Source organism: Xenopus laevis, chromosome 5L, assembly GCF_017654675.1.
Source record: "Xenopus laevis strain J_2021 chromosome 5L, Xenopus_laevis_v10.1, whole genome shotgun sequence".
In the NCBI taxonomy this organism is placed as follows: Eukaryota; Metazoa; Chordata; class Amphibia; order Anura; family Pipidae; genus Xenopus; species Xenopus laevis.
The window spans coordinates 91,175,358-91,194,601 of NC_054379.1; the positions used below are offsets into that span (position 1 = coordinate 91,175,358).

A 19,244-nucleotide genomic window follows, 5' to 3' on the forward strand; every position below is an offset into this window, starting at 1 on the left:
TCGATCACAGCGCAACACTTCACCAGGCGTAGATTCACCAGGACAATGCTAATTCACTAAAATCCGAAGTTGCGTCCAGGGCGCCGAATGCTGGCGAAGTTGCACTATCGTTACTGTGCCAAGCAAAGCAAAGTTGCGCTAGCATTGCCTCATTTGCATACGGCAGGAAGTTAATGTTGAACAGAAGTTTATGTTGCAGCAAATACATTACACTACACAAGCCCGGGAAACCTTAATAAAATAGAGTTGTTATATTGCCCTACACATGAGTCCAGTGTATGGTTTATGTGCCATGTGTTAGGAAATGTAGGGGGGAAGTTTGTCTTATTCTACTGTAGTGTTTGAAAATTTGGTATTTGACTGCTGTTTTTTTTTTAATCTATATATGGTATTGGCACATTCGAGAGACATTAGACTTTCCATATCAGTTTTTTTGCATAAAATAAAACATTTTTTTCTGGTGTAAATCCCTAAACAGGTATTATAAAAAAAGGATTTTTTGGTATTTGGAGTTCGAAATCTTGTTCCAGAAGTGGAAATACACAAAAATTCAGGCAGATGTAGAAAGCTCAGGTTCTGCTAAAAAAAACAAAGGTAAACTAAAAATTCACCACAGGAAATGCCACTAAAGCGAGAGAGTAAAACATTTTTTAAAAAAGAGTTTCATATTTTGACCACTAGCAAAATATTATTAAGCAAGCTTTGGGTTCTAGATATCTTTCTTTTTAGCATGCACCTCAGCCACACTAAAGGAAATAGTTGAACGCTGATAATACAGATTTATGCAACAACACTTGCTGTATTGATTCTGATCCTTGTTTTCTCTTGTCGATCAGCAAATAAAAAAAACAGTACCAATTGTTTTGTGTGAAAGCCAGTACAGCAGTCTAACATAAATACAGTTCATTAAACATCATTCAGTCAAACCTTTTTTTTTCAAAACTATTTGTCCAACAGTAATGGAATCAAAAGAAAATGTTTCACCATGCAGAATGAATGATACTCAACATGACAGCATACCATTATATTCCTGAAAGTGTTGCAAACTGTGGCATAAGACAAGGAGATATTTTTTAAAAATAAGGCCCTTAGTCTGATCCTTAGCAATACAGAGCTATTCAGTAACTTGCCAAGATCTGGCCATACATATGAAGACAAGGATTGGATTTGTACACACAAGCAATAGTAAATGCATAGTAAAAACCTTAGTGCAAATAAAAACTTTTATTTTCAAATAAATAAAAAGAGAATACATTCCAAAAAAATAAATAGATCAAATACAGGTATAGGATGTATCGTTCAAAATGCTCGGGACCTGGGATTTTCCCCAGATAAGTGATATTTCTGTAATTTGGATCTCTATTACTAACATTAAATAAGCCCAATAGGATCGTTCTGCCACCAATATGGTTTCATGCAGCTTACTGTAATTACCATCAAGTACAAGGTACTGTTTTATAATTATAGAGAAAAGGACATGTATTTGCTTAAAATGGCCTTCCTGTAATTAAGAGCTTTCTGGATAATGGAATACCGTATGAGAGCTGTCATACCTGTATTTGTTCACATAATATTTCCAGTAATCAGTCGTTCAGTTGCAATAAACTAGGGTTGCCTCCTTTGACTTTGGCAAAAGCTAGATGAGGGGGTGAGCCGATGACATTGGGGATGGAGCAGCGAGGCTGGGGACATATGTTGGGCTTTATAAATAGGTGTTAATAATAATAATAAGAAGAAGAACAACAATCGAAAAGGAACAACAATATTTACTACCCTCCAATGCAAAGAGGCTAGCAGGCCCAGATTTGTCGGAAGTCAACAAAGGCAGCAATGTTTTAGGGGCAAGGGTATCGAAAGACTAGTAAAGGTTATAAAGACAATTTATTATCCATGTATCCCTCAGCCTTTGTGACAGGTAGGGATGTAGCGAACTGTTCTGCGGCGAACTTGTTCGCGCGAACATCGGCTGTTCGCGTCCGCCGCAAGTTCGCGAACGTCGCGCGACGTTCGCCAATAGGCGTTCGCGTCAAAATCGTTCGACCATTCGACCGCTAAAATCGAACGATTTTCGTTCGATTCGAACGAAAATCGTTCGATCGAACGATTAAAAATCCTACGATCGTTCGAATCGAACGATTTTCGGATGTTCGAAGTTCGCGAACAGTTCGCGAACTGTTCGCATTTTTTGCCGGTGTTCGCGAACGGCGTTCGCGAACACATACTCGGCGGTTCGCTACATCCCTAGACAGGGGTAATCATGAAGACCCCTTATGTACAGAAATCCTTCTAACGATTCCTAAGATTCCCAGCAATAGTAAACAAATACTAAGCATAATTTCCCAGTTAGGCTTTTTTAGCCAGGACCAGGGTTAGGCATGTTTGCATTTTCAAGGAATACATATAGTTTGTGGAGGGTATTTCACAGGTAAGGGGATGTTCAGACTGAAAAACTGCAAGGTGTACACGTAGAAAGCAGCCCCAAATTTTCCAGCTGAAATTGCCCTTATGTATTGGCCCTTTTTTGGGGTGTTTGGAGGCCACATCTTTAGATGCACCCATATGTGTGCGTGGAATCCTTTTGTTCAGGAGAACTTTTTCTTTCTTATTTGGTTTCATTAAAGATTTTTATAGGAGTTTTTATTTTATTTTTAAATTAACTTTTGACTTTGTGACAGTGATGGTGTTTCAGAAACACGACTGCTACATTTAGAGCAAAAACTGCACCAGGTCTAAAACATGCGGTTTCTAAAAAATACCTAACTCATTGGGGTATTTTACTTCTATCGTTAGATATTCCACGTTAAAATAGAGATGCGCAGATCCGTTTTGTTTTAATGTAAAAAATGCTGTTTTATTATTGGGGACAAGAAAACTGGGCTACCAATACATATTTGTTATCATTGGATTAAGCAGAATCAGTGCTTTTACAAACAGTAAATTTGTTGTCTGTAAATTTAATTTTTCACTCCGAATTTTCGTTACATCTCCAGAAAAAGTCCAAAACTTTATTACAGTGTTCAGGCCCAATTCGTTCTGAAAAAAACTAAATATATTTGCCTTAATCCATGTAGGTTTTCTTGTCAAAAACCCCAAGTTAATTTAATGAGTTCAAAATATCTAAAAACTGCTTGGCAGTAAATGTTCAGTGATAGCAGAAACCGGCTGGCAGTGAAAGAGTTAAAACACAAAGCATAGTAATGTATTAGCATTATACAACCGGGGACGGATTGAATATATAGGTTCTCAAAAGAGAGACACAATCTGATTGTGGGAAGGGCTCACTTTGAAATATACTCTTTCAAGGGTTAGTGAAACAGGGGCACAGATGTATTAGTCTGCATATTTGTATTGTTTCCTTTCTTTGTCATATTACTTACTCCCTCTAGTGCCCCTAGTGAGCAAATTATTACAAATATACTACTGTATAACGCTTGCTCTGTCTACAGCTTTTAAACACCGTACATTACCTCTCTGTTATACTGTTGGTATACCTTTGTTTAAAGAAGGTTTTAATTTATGGTTTTATATATTCTTAAAGCCATTTAATCCAAAACTATGGCTGTCCTTATGGATCTATTTAAATGCCATAAACAAAAAATCCTAGGGTAAACCATTGTGAGGCAGAAGAGTAGTGTCCCAGTACCTCACTGTGCATTGCACTATTCTTCTAAATCCCATTCTCAAACCTACAAGCTTAGATAATATCATTAAAATATACAATGAAATTACGTAGGGAGGACAGCACCCTAGATTTGCCATTTTTCCCCAAAACACACCTATATTCTTATATGATCATATTCTTCACTGAGTATGCACCCCCCTATGGATACATTTCTTTGGTTACTGTTTTACCACTTATGTCTATTCTTTTCTGTATTACTTTCTGTAAGAGTTCTCATGGAAAATAGGAAAAGCGGCTGTATTTTGATTTTCTTCTGTTTCTTTTTCTTTGTAAAACAAAATAAAAATATTTATAAAAAAATAAAAAATAAATATACAATGAAATAAGTGTACAGAGCACACTTAGGTTACAGTGATAACATAGCAGGTATCATTTATCACAGTGCATAGTATTTAAATAATGCACCAACATATTCTGCAGAGCTATACCGTATTATTAACGTTATTATTATTGGTTTTCCAGTCCCTTTACTGGCTGTTGCATGACAAAGACAATTAAAGGGTTCTGATAAAGAACTACAGTTCCACAAAAACATTCTGGAGATGACTCCATCATAGAAGGTTTGTGGCCAGAAACAAAAAACTTCAAGCAAGAATATCCTATCCCTGCTCAAATCCATAGCTTTCCATCTATGTTCAATAAATTATATAGATTAAGTTTGGGCAGAGGTTTGGCCCAAGGGTGTCCAGGGCCAATGTCATCCATGATCATAAGGAACCTAGATGCCACTGGCTTTGCATTCAGGCTCTGAAGAAAGCGTACAGGTGATCATACCTTTTCTACCCCGCGGGGGGGGGGTAGTGATACCATTTTTTGCCTTTAAAATGCAAAACAAACTGATGCATGCAGAACAACAAGAATAACAATATCCCAAAAATTAATATTTAAGCAACAGATTTAAGAATCTTACCAAACTTATATATATTTAAGAAAATATTGCCCTTTTACATCTCTTGCCTTGAACCACCTTTTCATAATGGTCTCTGTGCTGCCTCAGAGATCACCTGACCAGAAATACTACAACTCTAACTGTAACAGGAAGAAGTGTGGAAGCAAAAGACACAACTCTGTCTGTTAATTGGCTCACGTGACATAACATGTATGGTTTGTTTGGTATGTTTGTGTGCTCTGTGAATCATACGATCCCAGGGGGTGGCCCTTATTTTTTTAAAATGGCAATTTTCTTTCTATTTATGATTACCCAATGGAACATACTACTAAAAAAAGTATATTATTATGAAAATAGTTTATTTACATGAAGCAGGGTTTTACTTATGAGCAGTTTTATGCAATATATTTTTATAGAGACCTACATTGTTTGAGGGGTATAGTTTTCCTTTAAATAAAATAATTAAAATACCTTCAAGGAGTACTTGTTTTTCAGAATTAGTGAAGCACAATGAAAAGTGATGCTGTAACTAATGGCAATGCTAATTGACAGTATGCATTGCTAAAATATCTCTGAAAATTAACACTTCAATTAGCCAGTTTCTAAGGCAACTGTGCAAATTTAACAGAGGTGCTATGGTACAAGCAAGGAACAAGTTACAGAAATAGTAGTAGCTATTTTGCAATACGGCAGGAGAAATGGATGTATTTGAGAATTACACTCTATTCTTATCACGAAAAAACAGAATTGTTGGGGTTCCAACACGTATGGGTGCCCGCCTTCCCACCCCTACCTTTCCAATAACTTTTGCATCATTCAGGCACGTGTGTTAGGGAGAGGTAGTGGAAGCAGGCTCTGAATTTGTTGCCTGCCCTATAAGAAATAAGGACAGGGCTGTCTCGTGTCTACATCTGCTGATGCTGCTCTTTTTTATTTTTTTATCTAATGAGAAATTGGGATAATAATTCTGATCAGGGGCTAGTGCCCCTGTAGCATTCTACTGATGTTTGTCACTGTGCGATTTAATGCTGCAACTTTTTTTGCTTGGGGGCATTGTATCGTTTTAGAATGTAGACTGGACAGAGCATGAACAAAATATAATTAATCGTTTGAAAGTGTATTGATTATTCAACCATTATTATTCGATTATTTTTTTTATTTCATATTCTTGTTCATTTTGAACTAGCACACTTATGTGTTACTTGTAATCTGGTTTTGAGTTGGCAGGATAGTAGATGTCATGTTGTTATCTTTTTGCTGTTCATTGTGAAAGACCCAATAAAATATTTGAAAAGAAAGAACAAAATATAATTAGTGCACGTGATTACAAAAGTGGGAATTGCCCATTCAAATTTTAGAAGGTACTCCACTATATTTTGTCGGGTAATAGAGCTATGCAGCCCCTGGCCTATTCTACTACATTCTTTTGGCACATCAGGCGCAATGGTGACATGCACAACTCTCCAAGGTGCTGAAATTAGCTGGAGTTATGTGGAAAATGCAGCATTGTGTGTAAAACAACACTTTAACCATAATTGTCAGAAATGGGCCATTTTATATTTGCAATACTTGGCCAATTCTCTAGCATCTGTGTTTATGTCAAAAAAACCTGCAAACCGAAACTCCCCTAGTCACTCTCAATTCCCTGCTCTCCCATACAGCTCAAGATATTGGCAATTACTTTAAAGGCAGTTCATCTACTTTACACAGCGACCTTTTTCCTAGCCTCTCATTCTTTTACTCACCCTTGTGCCATGTGCCATTATTTCACACTATAGCATTGTATATGAAATCGTGACTCAAGAGGTGCCCTTGCTATTGCATGACATGCTCTTTTGATAATTCCACCCTTCCTCCATGAGTCCTTTCCCCTTCTTCCTCTGACTTAAAGCACTGCGTATCCTGACAGCGCTATATAAATAAATGATGATGATGACTGACCTGCTATTATTGCAGAAAAAAAGAAAAGCAAAACAGTCTGCTCTATACACACCTGTAAGTGTGATCCCCTGAGAAGCACTCTCCCCTTCCACACTACTTATACTGTAGATAGCAGTATTTTAATAGCCATGTTTTACAGCATTGATGTGAAAGTGCTGTGGAATAATGCCCAGAGTCACATTTGGGGACATATAATAGCTACAGCTAGGTTACATTTGAAAGGTGGGTGCTGCTACTAGGTAGCTATGGTTTGGATGTAGACGTCCTTCACATTAGATGCGTCTAAAAATTAATTAGCGACAATAAAAAAGTCACCTTCACAGGTAGCAGTGTACCATTAAATATAAAGTTGTCTCTGTATTTATACTGCTATGTGTCCCTCGTTTAATACTAAGGGCATTGAACTTTAACCTGATACTGCACTTATACTGCTAAAGGTTCTGAGATATTAAACATAAAGTTGACACTGCAGTTATACTGTGTGTTACACAAGAAATTGGCATTGCATTTATATCTGTTTTGAAGGGGTGTTACACATAAAGCTAGGAATGCATTTATTCTGCTATGCATTCTGGTGCATTAACCATGAAGCTTGAACTGCATGTATACTGAAGTGTAGTTTAGGGGTTAAAGTCAACCCCAACATAAAAATGTTCCTAATCAAAGAAAACATAATTATAAACAACTTTCCAATATACATTTATCAAAAATATACAGTGCTTTTAAAGTTATTTGTAAAAAAAAAATGCTATAGAAAGCAGCATTTGCTGAACTGGTTGTTCTTTTTAAACAATGTTGCAAAAGTCCTCAGCAAAAACAGTTTTGTAAATCAGCTGGCTTGTCTTACATCAACAGTCTGAGGCACCAGTGCATAGAATAGAAAGGGACAGACACACACTGCTTTCAGTAGCATTAAATATACAAATAGATTAAAAAACATATCAAATATGTAATATATTGCAAGGTTGCTTAGAATTATGTTTTCTTTTATTCAACAAGAAATATTTTTTGGGTTCATATTCCCTTTAAGATTAAGTTGGCACTGCATTTATAATGCTGATTTCTATAGGTATTAAATTCAAAGCTGGCACAGCATGTCCTTTGTGGTTGTCACTATATTTATCCTGATATGCAAACTAGGGGAATTAAACATGACTTTGTCACTGCATTCATACTGCTGTTTGCTATGGTGCAATGAGGTTTGAACTGAATTTATCCTGCTATGTGCTCTGGTAGCATTAAGCATGATTTTCTAGAGCAGTGCTGTCCAACTGCTGGGCCTGTGGCCCTCCATAAAAGTCTGTGTGCTTTGATTCCTTACCTTTGTGAAAGCTTCAAAAGGTATCACAACTAAAATCAACTGGCCCCTGCATTGTTCACACCTCACACCCTTATACAAACTGTATTAGCAGCACTGGCATAGTGCATACATAGTACAGCGACATACTATTCATCAAGAGTGGCCTTGATAGGTTTCCCTGTCTCTTACCTTACTCTGCATGTGCCATACTCTGCCTGCCCTATGATGCCTGCGTGTGCCCTACTCTGCCTGTGTGTGCCATACTGTGCCTGCCCTAGTCTGCCTGTGTGTGCCATACTCTGCCTGCCCTAGTCTGCCAGTAAGTGCCATACTCAGCCTGCACTATTCTCTGAGTGTGCCCTACTCTCCGTGTGTGACCTTATCTGCCTGTGTGTGCCATACTCTGCCTGCCTTACCTGCCTTTTATTCCTAATCCGGTCCCCTCTCTCTTAGCCAATTTGCGCACGCGCAACAATTCGCGCATCTGCAATATCGTCAGTTCGCACATGTCTGCTCCCAGTCGTGTGTGCCATACTCTGTCTGTGTGCGCCATACTTTCTGTAAGTGGGGGTCGCCTTCCTAGGATCTCCATGGACGTGCAGCTTGTGGGGAAGCCGAGGCAGAACCCCTGCCTATACTTCCTGCGCTGCCAACTCCGGCCATGGAGAACGCCAAAAAACGGAACGCAGGGGAGCGCAGGTCAGAACGCTCATGTGTAAGAGCCCTTAGCATCAGTGAGATAATGCATTAAACAAGCTACATTTCCACATATATGGATATTTACAGGGCAAGGAATGGTAAATTGCTAGGTGGCTGCTAATTTGCAATTATCCTTCAATCCCCATCCATGATTCCACCTTCTTTATAGAAAATCTATATCCTTTGAATGAATACCTAGCTAACACATAGGGGCAAATTCATCAAGGGTCGAATATCGAGGGTTAATTAAATTAAATATCGAAGTCGAAAGGAATAATCGTTCGATCGAACGATTAAATCCTTCTAATCGAACGATTCGAAGGATTTTAATCCAACGATCGAAGGATTATCCTTTGACGAAAAAAAATTAGCCAAGCCTATGGGGACCTTCCCCATAGGCTAACATTGGGTTCGGTAGCTTTTAGGTGGCGAACTAGGGGGTCGAAGTTTTTTCTTAAAGAGACAGTACTTAGACTATCGAATGGTCGAACGATTTTTAGTTCGAATCCTTCGATTCAAAGTCGTAGTCGAAGGTCGAAGTAGCCCATTCGATGGTCGAAGTAGCCAAAAAAACACTTCGAAATTCGAAGTATTTTTTCTTCTATTGCTTCACTCAAAGTTAATGAATTGGCCCCATAATGTATATTATAATAAGTGCTTTATTGAAAATTTTAACAAACTGCCATAAACACATCAGTAAATACTGCCCTTTTACATCTTTTCACTAGAGCCACCATTTTGTGATGTTCTGTGTGTTCCCACAGAAATCACATCTATCTATAAAAAGGAAGAGGAAGTGTGTAAGCAAAATACACAGTTCTGTTCATTGGTTAATGTCACTTAGCAAATATATGTGTGTCCTTGGTTTCTCTTTGAACACAGTGCCCCATTCTAGCCAGAGGGTGGAACTTTGTGCTAAAAATGGCAATGGCACATACTACTAAAGAGGTAGCTCACATCAGTAACTTTTAGTATGTTATAGATAGGCTAATTCTAAACAACTTTTCAATTGGTCTTCATTATTTATTTTTACAGTTTATTTCATTATGTCTTTTTTTCTGACTCTTTCCAGCTTTCAAATGGGGGTCACTGACTCCATCTATAAACAAATGCCCTGTAAGGCTACACATTTATTGTCATCCTTTTTATTACTCATTTTTCTATTCAGGTCCTCTCCTATTCATATTCCAGTCTCGTCTCCAATTCAGTGCATGGTTGCTAGGTTAACTTGGACCCTAGCAATCAGATTGCTTAAAAAGCAATGGAGAGCAGTTGAATACAAAGCTAAATAACTCAAAAACCACAAATAATAAAAATGAAAACCAATTGCAAATTGTCTCAGAATATCACTTTCTGGGGCAAATCCACTAAAGCGTGAAGTGGCTAACGCTAGCGCAAATTCGCCAGCGTGACGTCATTTAGTTACTTCGCCGATTTACTAACAGGTACTGGCGTAACTACTCTAGTGCTAGTTCGCACCCTTACGCCAGGCAAAGTTGCACTATGGCGAAGGGACGTAACTACGCTAATTCACTAACTTGCGCATTTTACTGAACGTTACCTCTTGCACCAGACTTGCCTTCGCCACCTGAGACCAGGCGAAGTGCAATAGAGTAGATAGGGCTTGCTTCAAAAAAAGTTGAAATTTTTTCTAAGTCCCAAAAAACGCTGGCGTCTTTTCCTTTTTTAAGGGTGATAGGCTGAAAAAGATCGTACATTTTTTTGGGGGTACCCTCCTTCCCCCCTACATTTCTTAACATATGGCACCTAAACTATACAGTGAGCACATGTATAGGGCAAAATAACAACTAATTTTATAAAGCTTTCCCAGGCTTATGTAGTGTAATGTATTTGCTGCTACATATACATCCATTGTACTTTAACTTGGCGCTGTATGCAAATTAGGCATCGCTAGCGTAACTTCGCTTTGCTTGACAAATTAACGATAGCGCAACTTCGCTACCGTTCGCCTCCCTGAGCGCAACTTAGCATTTTAGTGAATTTGCGTAGCGCTGGCGAAACTACGCCTGACTAAGTGCGGCGGAATGTGGCGAAGCTGTCGATGGCGCAACTTTGGATCTTAGTGAATTTGCACCCTCTCTGTATCATACTAAATGTTAACTCAAAACCCTTTAAAAATTAATTTTTCATGAATTTTATGCATGGGCTGTTTTATGTGATTTACTTTTAAAAAGACCTTTAGTGGCATAGTGTCCCTTTAAGTGATCTGTATAGCACTTAACTTTGAAACACCCCAAAAGGCAAAGCAACACATCTGACTACTGAGAGACTGCATATAGAAATAAACTATAGAAATCATTACACCTTGCAGTTAATGGGACAGCTGAGGCAGGATGTCTCCCTTTTTGCTTCTAATGAATAAGACTGTATGGAGAGCTCATACCTTGCAACTGTCCTGTTTTTCACGGGACAATCCAGATTTTGACAGCTCAACCCGCCGTCCCGGATTGTTACTGAAATGTCCCGACTTTCTCTTTGAACTCCTGCACTGAACAGTCAGAAAGATACAAAGTTTCTAACTTAGAGGCGCAAAAATCCCCCCCTCCCTCCTCACCCCTGGCAACCCTGGGCAACACGGGGGAGGGATTTTTGCACAGAATTTTTAATTGATTGTATTTAGAAAGTTACTTATTTCAGTATGCTGAAGCTTATATTAAATTTTCATTTTTGCAATAGTTCCCCTTTAAGGTGCATATATATGGGTTAAATATATGGGGAAACTCAGCCCCTCCAGACAAAGTGTATGGGGCATACGAGAAAGGCTGCAAAACTGATCTCTGGCTAAATGTCACCCTGATATCTATGAGGAAGGTTTGAAAATGCTGTTGGGTGAGGACCCCATGGGATGTGGCCCTCATCTGTCAGGATTCCGAATTGGCCTAGCAAACAGGTGGTTAAATCAGACAGAGATCTGCTTGTTTGGCAACAATCAATCAATCAATCAATTGATTGATTGCCAATCAATCAGATCTCAATGTCTACTACCAGATTTAGAGCCAAACGGATGTCCATAGGGCGCTGCCACCTGCGTAGCCAATAAATCACTTGCTAGGGCTGGCGCCGGAATGACTCATTACACTACATATAATACTACATTTTCTAGCTGATATTGTTCTGTTCCCACCACCTGTACAATTTCCACAAATTACCATGGGTATGTGATTTAACAGATTTAAAACTTCAGTTTAAAATATGCGCAATATTTGAATTTTCTAGGATGCTCTGTCGAAAGCTTTTAGTAAAATGGTAAATATGCCAATTATTAATGAACAGCACTGTCATGAATATAAACATCTGTGTTTTTTCTGCATTATGCAAATGCCAGATACTTACATTTATGAGCTTTTAATCCTTCAAATGAAACAGGCGCATATTCGTAGTATTCATATTCCCATGTGTAATCAGAATTGGACAACTGCTTATGTGATGTTCTGTTTGTTTGAACAGTTTGTTCTGACATGTCTAACCTATGTAAAAAAAGAAAAATACACACATTAAATCCTAATCATCTTAACAAATCCTTTACTATATTTCTAAGAATAATGTTCAGTATCAGCTGGAGAGATGTACTGGCCCAAGGCTAATGCTACACAGAGTTTTTTTACTAGTAGAGCCTCTGTTAAATGGCCAGTATTATACATTTTACAAGGCTTTGAGCTTGCATTTGCTTACTGTTTTAATTAGGAAATCACTATGTGTTGTGTTATTTCTTACACTAAACAAGGCAAAATGTGAAAATGAATCTAAAGTCAGATTTTACTTCCTGGTTCCAATGAACAACATAAAAAAAAATCAGCAGTCCACTTAGGACCCGGACACACAACCGCTGCGTAAATACGCTAAGAGGTTTCAAGCTAAGGCAATGGCACACTAGATTAGCGTATTTACGCAGCTGGCTTTTTAAAAAAACAAGCCGTGTTTCCGTGCCTACAAACACATGTGTGTCCATGCCCTTAGTATAAATAGACAAGCCTGTTATTTTTTTTTGATAATAAGTAGCTCCTTATATAGAGACTTATCAGTGGGCTGCTGATTTGTTTTACTTTGCTCATTAGCACCAGGAAGTACCGTAGTATGTGACTTTCAAGCGTTTCATTTTCAAATTCTGCCCTGTTTAGTGGAAAGAAAATAACAAAAAAATATATTTCCTAATTAAAACAACAGGAAAAAAGTATACTCCACACAAGCCCTGTTCAATTGAACCAAATTTGAAAATAAGGGAATATTCATGTAACTTCCCTATTCCAAAACAATCTCCACATGATGGCCGTAGAGTCTTCTATAGGCAGTGTATATGCCAATCAAATGACACAATGAATACAAATCCCTGAGTGCCATTAGCCTAAGCTTCTATGTCATAGTCAAGATGTATGTAGTATAGGTATGGGATCTGTTATTCAGAATGCTCATGGCCTGGGGTTTTCCAGATAATGGATCTTTCTGAAATTTGGATCTTCATACTTGTACCTTAAGTCTACTAGGAAATCATGTAAACATTAAATAATAATAACCCAATAGACTGGTTTTGCCTCCAATAAGGATTAATAAGGATTAATTATGTCTTAGTTTAGATCAAGTACAAGTTGTTACTGTTTTATTGTTACAGAGAAAAAGGAAATCATTTTTAAAAATGGGGATTATTTGGATAAAACTCTGTCCATAATTCAGAGCTTAATGGATAACAGGTTTCTGAATAACGGATCCTATACCTGTACTTATATTCTAGTGTTACAGAACAGGTGTAGGAAAGTGGAGCAGGACACGTAGAAGAAGCCTGTGCTTGCACAAAGCACAGCGCCGTTTCTGGGGAAGGAGCCGCCTGAGGCGGCTCCTGCATTGCCGCCCCCGCACCGACTTACCTGTCGGTGAGGGGAGGCAGGAACACGATTGCGGAGAGCGCAATTGCGCTCTCTCGCAATAGCGCAGCAGAATTTCCGGTTTAAAAACCGGAAATTCGGCTCTTAAAGGTACAGGAGCGGCTTTTTGCCGCCCCTGGAATCCTGTCTGGCGCTGCCGCCTGAGGCGAGCGGCTCAGCTCGCACATTGGCGGAGCGCCCCTGACAAAGCACACAACTGATTTCCTACTTGCTGTTCCAATACAGATCTCACTATCCTCATTTTAACAGCATCCAGATAATCTGTATTATACATCCTAACATTGCATACTGGTAAATTTGAAACAATCAGCCAGCCTAAGGGTTCTTACAGACGAGCGTTGAAGCTGCTCTCCCCTGCGTTCCGTTTTTATGCATTCAGCTGCAGGGGAGCGCAGGAGTAGACGCATTCAGTTTTTTTCAATGGGGCATGTAGGTGCCGAATGCAGGAAAAATGCAGCATGTTGCGTCTCAACCTGCGTTCGGCGGCTACATGTGCCTGTGTGAGTACAGCCCCATTGAAAAAAACTGAATGTGTCTACTCCTTCGCTCCCCTGCGGCTGAACGCATAAAAACGGAACGCAGGGGAGCGCAGCTTCAAACACTCGTCTGTAAGAGCCCTAAGCAAGGGCATGTCTAATTAACCCCAGACATACCAATATGCAAATAAATCTTCTCACTTCCAGCTAAATCCAGTCCCTTTTTCTAGGTGGACTATTGGAAATTATGCTCAGTACATTAATCTTTGGCTGCTGCTGTTGACAAACTAGCATGGCGGAAGTTGCAGTTCAGTAAATATAATTATTTTTATATGTTCATTTATTGCATATTACAAAAACGAGCAGCCCACAGACAGGATCTCAGCGAATCCAAAATTCACATGTAGCTTGTTTAGCAAGCAGTTGAACCCCATCAATCCACTCACTCAGCAAAGTGGATACTCTCCGTGCCAGACAGCCACCAAAAAGCCAATCTTTGGTTGATGAGAACTAAATGTAGCATAATGTGCTTGGCTCCAGGTGAAACACAAATTTGGCAGAGCCCTTTCATACTTTGCCAGTGGCTTTAGGGCTCTTACTCATGAGCGTTTTTACCTGCGCTCCCCTGCGTTCCATTTTTCGGCGTTCAGCCGCAGGGGAGCGCAGGAATAGACGCATTCGATTTTTTCAAATGGGGCTGTACTCACACAAGCGCATGTAGGCGCCGAACGCAGGTTGAGACGCAACATGCTGCATTTTTCCTGCGTTCAGCACCTACATGCGCCTGTGTGAGTACAGCCCCATTTGAAAAAATAAAATGTGTCTATTCCTGCGCTCCCCTGCGGCTGAACGCCGAAAAACGGAACGCAGGGGAGCGCAGGTAAAAACGCTCATGAGTAAGAGCCCTTAAGGAGAAACAATGTGATTTGTCTTTAAGTGCTCTTACTCACTGGCGTTCTGACCTGTGCTCCCCTGCGTTCCGTTTTTTGGCGTTCAGCCGCAGGGGAGCGCAGGAATAGACGCATGTCATTATTTCAAATGGGGCTGTACTCACTCAGGCGCGTGTAGGCACCGAACGCAGGAAAAATGCAGCATGTTGCGTCTCAACCTGCGTTCGGCGCCTACACGCGCCTGAGTGAGTACAGCCCCATTTGAAATAATGACATGCGTCTATTCCTGCGCTCCCCTGCGGCTGAACACCAAAAAACGGAACGCAGGGGAGCGCAGGTCAGAACGCCAGTGAGTAAGAGCCCTTAAAGTGTTAATCTTAAAACACCTGGACCATTTTATATAGTCATAATAGCAATGGTTTGAGATCAAGTGGAAAATGTTCCAGTCTGACGCATATGATTTGTGAATGAATCCTTTATCAGATAAATGCCCCAATTAGATTAGATTAGAGGGTATAGAGAATGATGCACAGTGCTAAGGCTCCTACTACTGCACTACTCATCAATCCCCCCCACCTGCTCATAAACACAGAAATCAGAGCATGTACTGTCCCTTGTATTTTTTACGGGAATTTATTCAGGTATGGGACCTGTTATCCAGAATGCTCAGGAACTGGGGTTTTCCAAATAATGAATCTCTCCGCAATTTGGATCTTCATATCATAAGTCTACCAGAAAATCACTTAAACGTTAAATTAACCCAATAGGTTGGTGGTTTTGCTTCCAATAAGCATTAATTATATATTATTTGGGATCAAGTACAAGGTACTATTTTATTATTACAAAAAGCGAATCATTTTTAAAAATTTGGATAATTTGTATAAAATGGGGTCTATTGGAGTAATTCCATAATTCAGAGCTTTCGGGTTAATGGGTTACCAGATAAGGGATCCCATTCCTGTACTGTTCTATTATTAGAGAGAAAAGGGAAATCATTTAAACAATATTAATTATTTTTTTTAAATGAAGCCTATGGGTGATAGCCTACTCGTAATTCAGAGTGCCTGGATAACAGGTGTCCGGATAATGAAACCCATTAATGTATCAGGCTTTAAAGGTGTCTGTCCTACAGATATGATGCAATGACAATGGAAACTGCAGCACTGACTTCATTGGAACCTACTGCTCCCTGCCCAGAACTTTTCTAAATGTATTTTATATTAAATGTCCAGTAAACCAGAAGAACAACTAGGTTATATTATTTACATGTACATCTGTAAAACCCTTTGCACTACCCTATGAAGGCAACCACGAGCACACACACATATTTTATTAAGTAATTAAAGGGAAAATGTGTATTATTTACAGCTAGAATTGCCTTACAGCTCTTCCTGTTAAACAATAAAAAAGGCAGTCTCCACTGAATTCTGAAATAAAAGGGACCTGGACAGTGAACTGGTAGTAGTAAAGAGCCAAGATCATTATATGACTGCATAAGTGAGATCTGAAAAAGGCAGCATATACAGTAAATACAGTGTAAGGGGAGAGTGTTACTGTACATACTGTACATTAAAGAACAGATGCTAGCTTAGAATAAAGAGACACGTAATTGCAGGTAACAAACAGTATCATCTGAAAGAATTGCAAATGCTGTTACTTAAAAAAAAACAAAGAAGCAGGTTTTTAAATTATTTTAGTACCTAACTCTTACATTTATAAAGAAACAATAGTTGGATAAATGACTGCACTTTTACAAGATATATGCATATGTATTCAAAAATCACAGAGAGTAATAAGAAACAAATACAACTGTACACTAATATCATACATGTATGAAGTACTTACTGAAAAACAAGCAGATATTCTCAGGCTGTTGCATCTCTTCCCCGGTGACATCTAAATGCCATTCCATTCAGAAAGCAGCCCGCTCAGATAGGGTTGCAGCACACATGCGCACGATAAAGTGTTGCAGTCAACTCAGCTGCAGTTCCGCTAGCAAAGCACAGGGGTCACTGTTTACCTTTAATGTTGCATTGCCATTGGCAGGTGTAACTGGAAGACGTTATAATTCCACTCCACAGCACAGGACAATGAGGGCAGCATGAGCATTTGAATTCACAGTGATTTCAGGCTGCGAGGATTACACACGATGATTCATTTCTTGCTAGTCGCCTGCTCTCCTAATCTGATTGCAAGTGCGTCTTTAGTTCTACCGTATTGTGTTTTGTCCCTTCTTAGTGCTTCTTCCCTTCATTTGAACCACAGGATATATGAGCACCTGGAGCATATTGAATAAAACATGGGAATATGAGTACAGATCTTGTTTCAGATCTTTTTGTTGCAAATAACTTTTCTTTTTTCTTTCTTTTTTTTACTTTTTTTTTTTTTGCATGGAGTTTGTTTGAGGTTAGACTCTTGGCCTAGGCTCTTGTGTGGCAGATATGGGTCCCCAAATTAAATTTTTAAGTGCCAGGTTCTCCTGCACATCAGTGCCATAACATATTAGTACTACTGCAGCACTTTGCATATAGCCATGGCCCATGCAGTACACAACTCAGTCCCATGTGTCTACAGTACTGTAAGCTACCTGAGTAGCCTTTAAAGGAGAAGTAAACCCTAAAAATGAACAGGGCTAAAAATGCTATGTTTTATATACTGCACTTATTGCACCAGCCTAAAGTTTCAGCTTGTCAATAGCAGCAATGATCCAGGACTTCAAGCTTGTCAGAGGGGGTCACCATCTCATATGCTCAGTGGGCTCTGAGCAGCTGTTGAGAAGCTAAGTTTAAGGGTTGTCGAAAATTATCCAGCAGAAAATGAAGTTGGCCTGTAATATGAGATGACGCTACAGGTAGGGATGCACCAAATCCACTATTTTGGAATCGTCTGAATCCTTCGCGAAAGATTCGGCCAAATACCGAACCGAATCCTAATTTGCATATGCAAATAGGGGTTGGAAGGGGAAAAATGTTTTTCCTTCCTTGTTTTGTGACAAAATGTCATGCAATTTCCCTCCCCACCCCTAATTTGCATATGCCTGGGGTGTCAGGTAAGTAAAAGTAGTCACTTGGGGATGCCTAACCCCAAGTAGAAAATGGTATTCTTTCTCCTTAAATACCCATGGAATCATTTGCACAGACAGTTTCCACAAACATGCCTGCTGCATTTGCTTTCCTTGGTTCAACATACACAGTTTTTATGCAGGGTGGATAACAACATGCTGATTCCCTTAGGAGTGCAACACAGTATGAATCCATGATCAAGCTCAAGATCAGAGAAAAGTAACCTTTTTACTTCCTGACACTTTCCACCCTTCATTTACATTATCTCCTGGGAATGTTTCATGCTCTTTAGGGACATATCGATGGTCATTTTTAGTTTATGCATTATGTATATTATATATATACATATTTATTGCAAAAAAGCTGTTGCACTCTAGGGACTTTTGCAGATAGATAAAGAACTTTATTTAGATCCAACGAATCCAGGATTCGGTTTGATGTTTGGCCAGGATTCTGCCTTTTTAAACAGAATTTGAATTTCACCAAACCAAATCTGAATCCTAAAAATCATGTGACTTTTCTTCACAAAACAAGTAAGTAAAAAATATTTCTCTCTTTTTCCCACCCCTCACTGATTTCAGTATGCAAATTAGGGTTCCAATTCGGTTTGGTATTCGGTCGAATCTTTCACAAAGGATTTGAGGGGTTAGGCTAAATCCAAAATAGTGGATTTGGTGCATTTATTTATTTATTTTTGTTTGTTTTTTTACTTATGCGTTTATATTATTTGCCATGTTGAAATACACATTTTGCCTGTAAAAACTAATTCTAAATATTATATTTGAGCTATTTTACTGGGGTTTTAGCAGCAGTTGGCGGCTGGTAATTTTGCATCCTTAAAATCAATACAGGTATCAGACCTTTCCAGAATTGTCGGGACCTGGAGCTTTCCAGGAAACAGATCTTTCTGTAATTTGGTTCTTCTTAAACATTAAAATACCCAATAGGCTGGTTCTGATTCTATTAAGGATCAAGTTCAAGGTACTGGTTTATTATAACAGCTAAAAAAATAAATAGTTTTAAAAAAATGTGGATTATTTAATAAAAATGGAGTATATGGATCCCATACCTGTATATAATATTATTTTAAAAAATCTTGGCACGTTATGCTTTAACCTTTTCCTATACAGACAGCAGCAAGACAACATCTGGTACCTAATGTAGTAAACTACCATAAACAGCAGTTGCATGAAATACATTTTCCTACAATTGCAACTATGGACAGACCCAAAGCTTTTATTTTTAGAAGTAACTAATTGCAAAACATTTCCTTGTAAACTGCACTTATCTTATGCACAGATAAAATATGCATTCCCAGCAGAAAACAGGATTATGGATGCACCTTTGCCACCTCTAATGCCGCATACATCACTCTGTGCATTATCGCACAGCTGGGCTCTATGAAGG

The 19,244-nt window shown here is 38.9% G+C and overlaps 1 protein-coding gene across 3 annotated transcripts in view; it reads right to left on the minus strand.

Moving 5' to 3' along the window:
- The window catches only part of LOC108716886 (melanocortin-2 receptor accessory protein 2), a 45,387-nt gene extending 28,344 nt beyond the window's left edge, over positions 1-17,043 (minus strand). Inside the window, exons 1-2 of one of the 3 annotated variants that reach the window (XM_018263423.2) lie at positions 16,621-17,043; positions 11,866-11,999 (exon numbers count right to left, since the gene is read on the minus strand). In XM_018263423.2, coding sequence (XP_018118912.1) covers positions 11,866-11,992 — 127 coding nt within the window. In that variant the 5' untranslated portion in view covers positions 11,993-11,999; positions 16,621-17,043. Of the gene's footprint in view, positions 1-11,865; positions 12,000-16,620 lie in introns of those variants that run through there. The other 2 variants (XM_041563039.1, XM_041563038.1) reach the window with 2 other exon arrangements.
- Between the last annotated feature and the right edge of the window lie 2,201 nt (positions 17,044-19,244).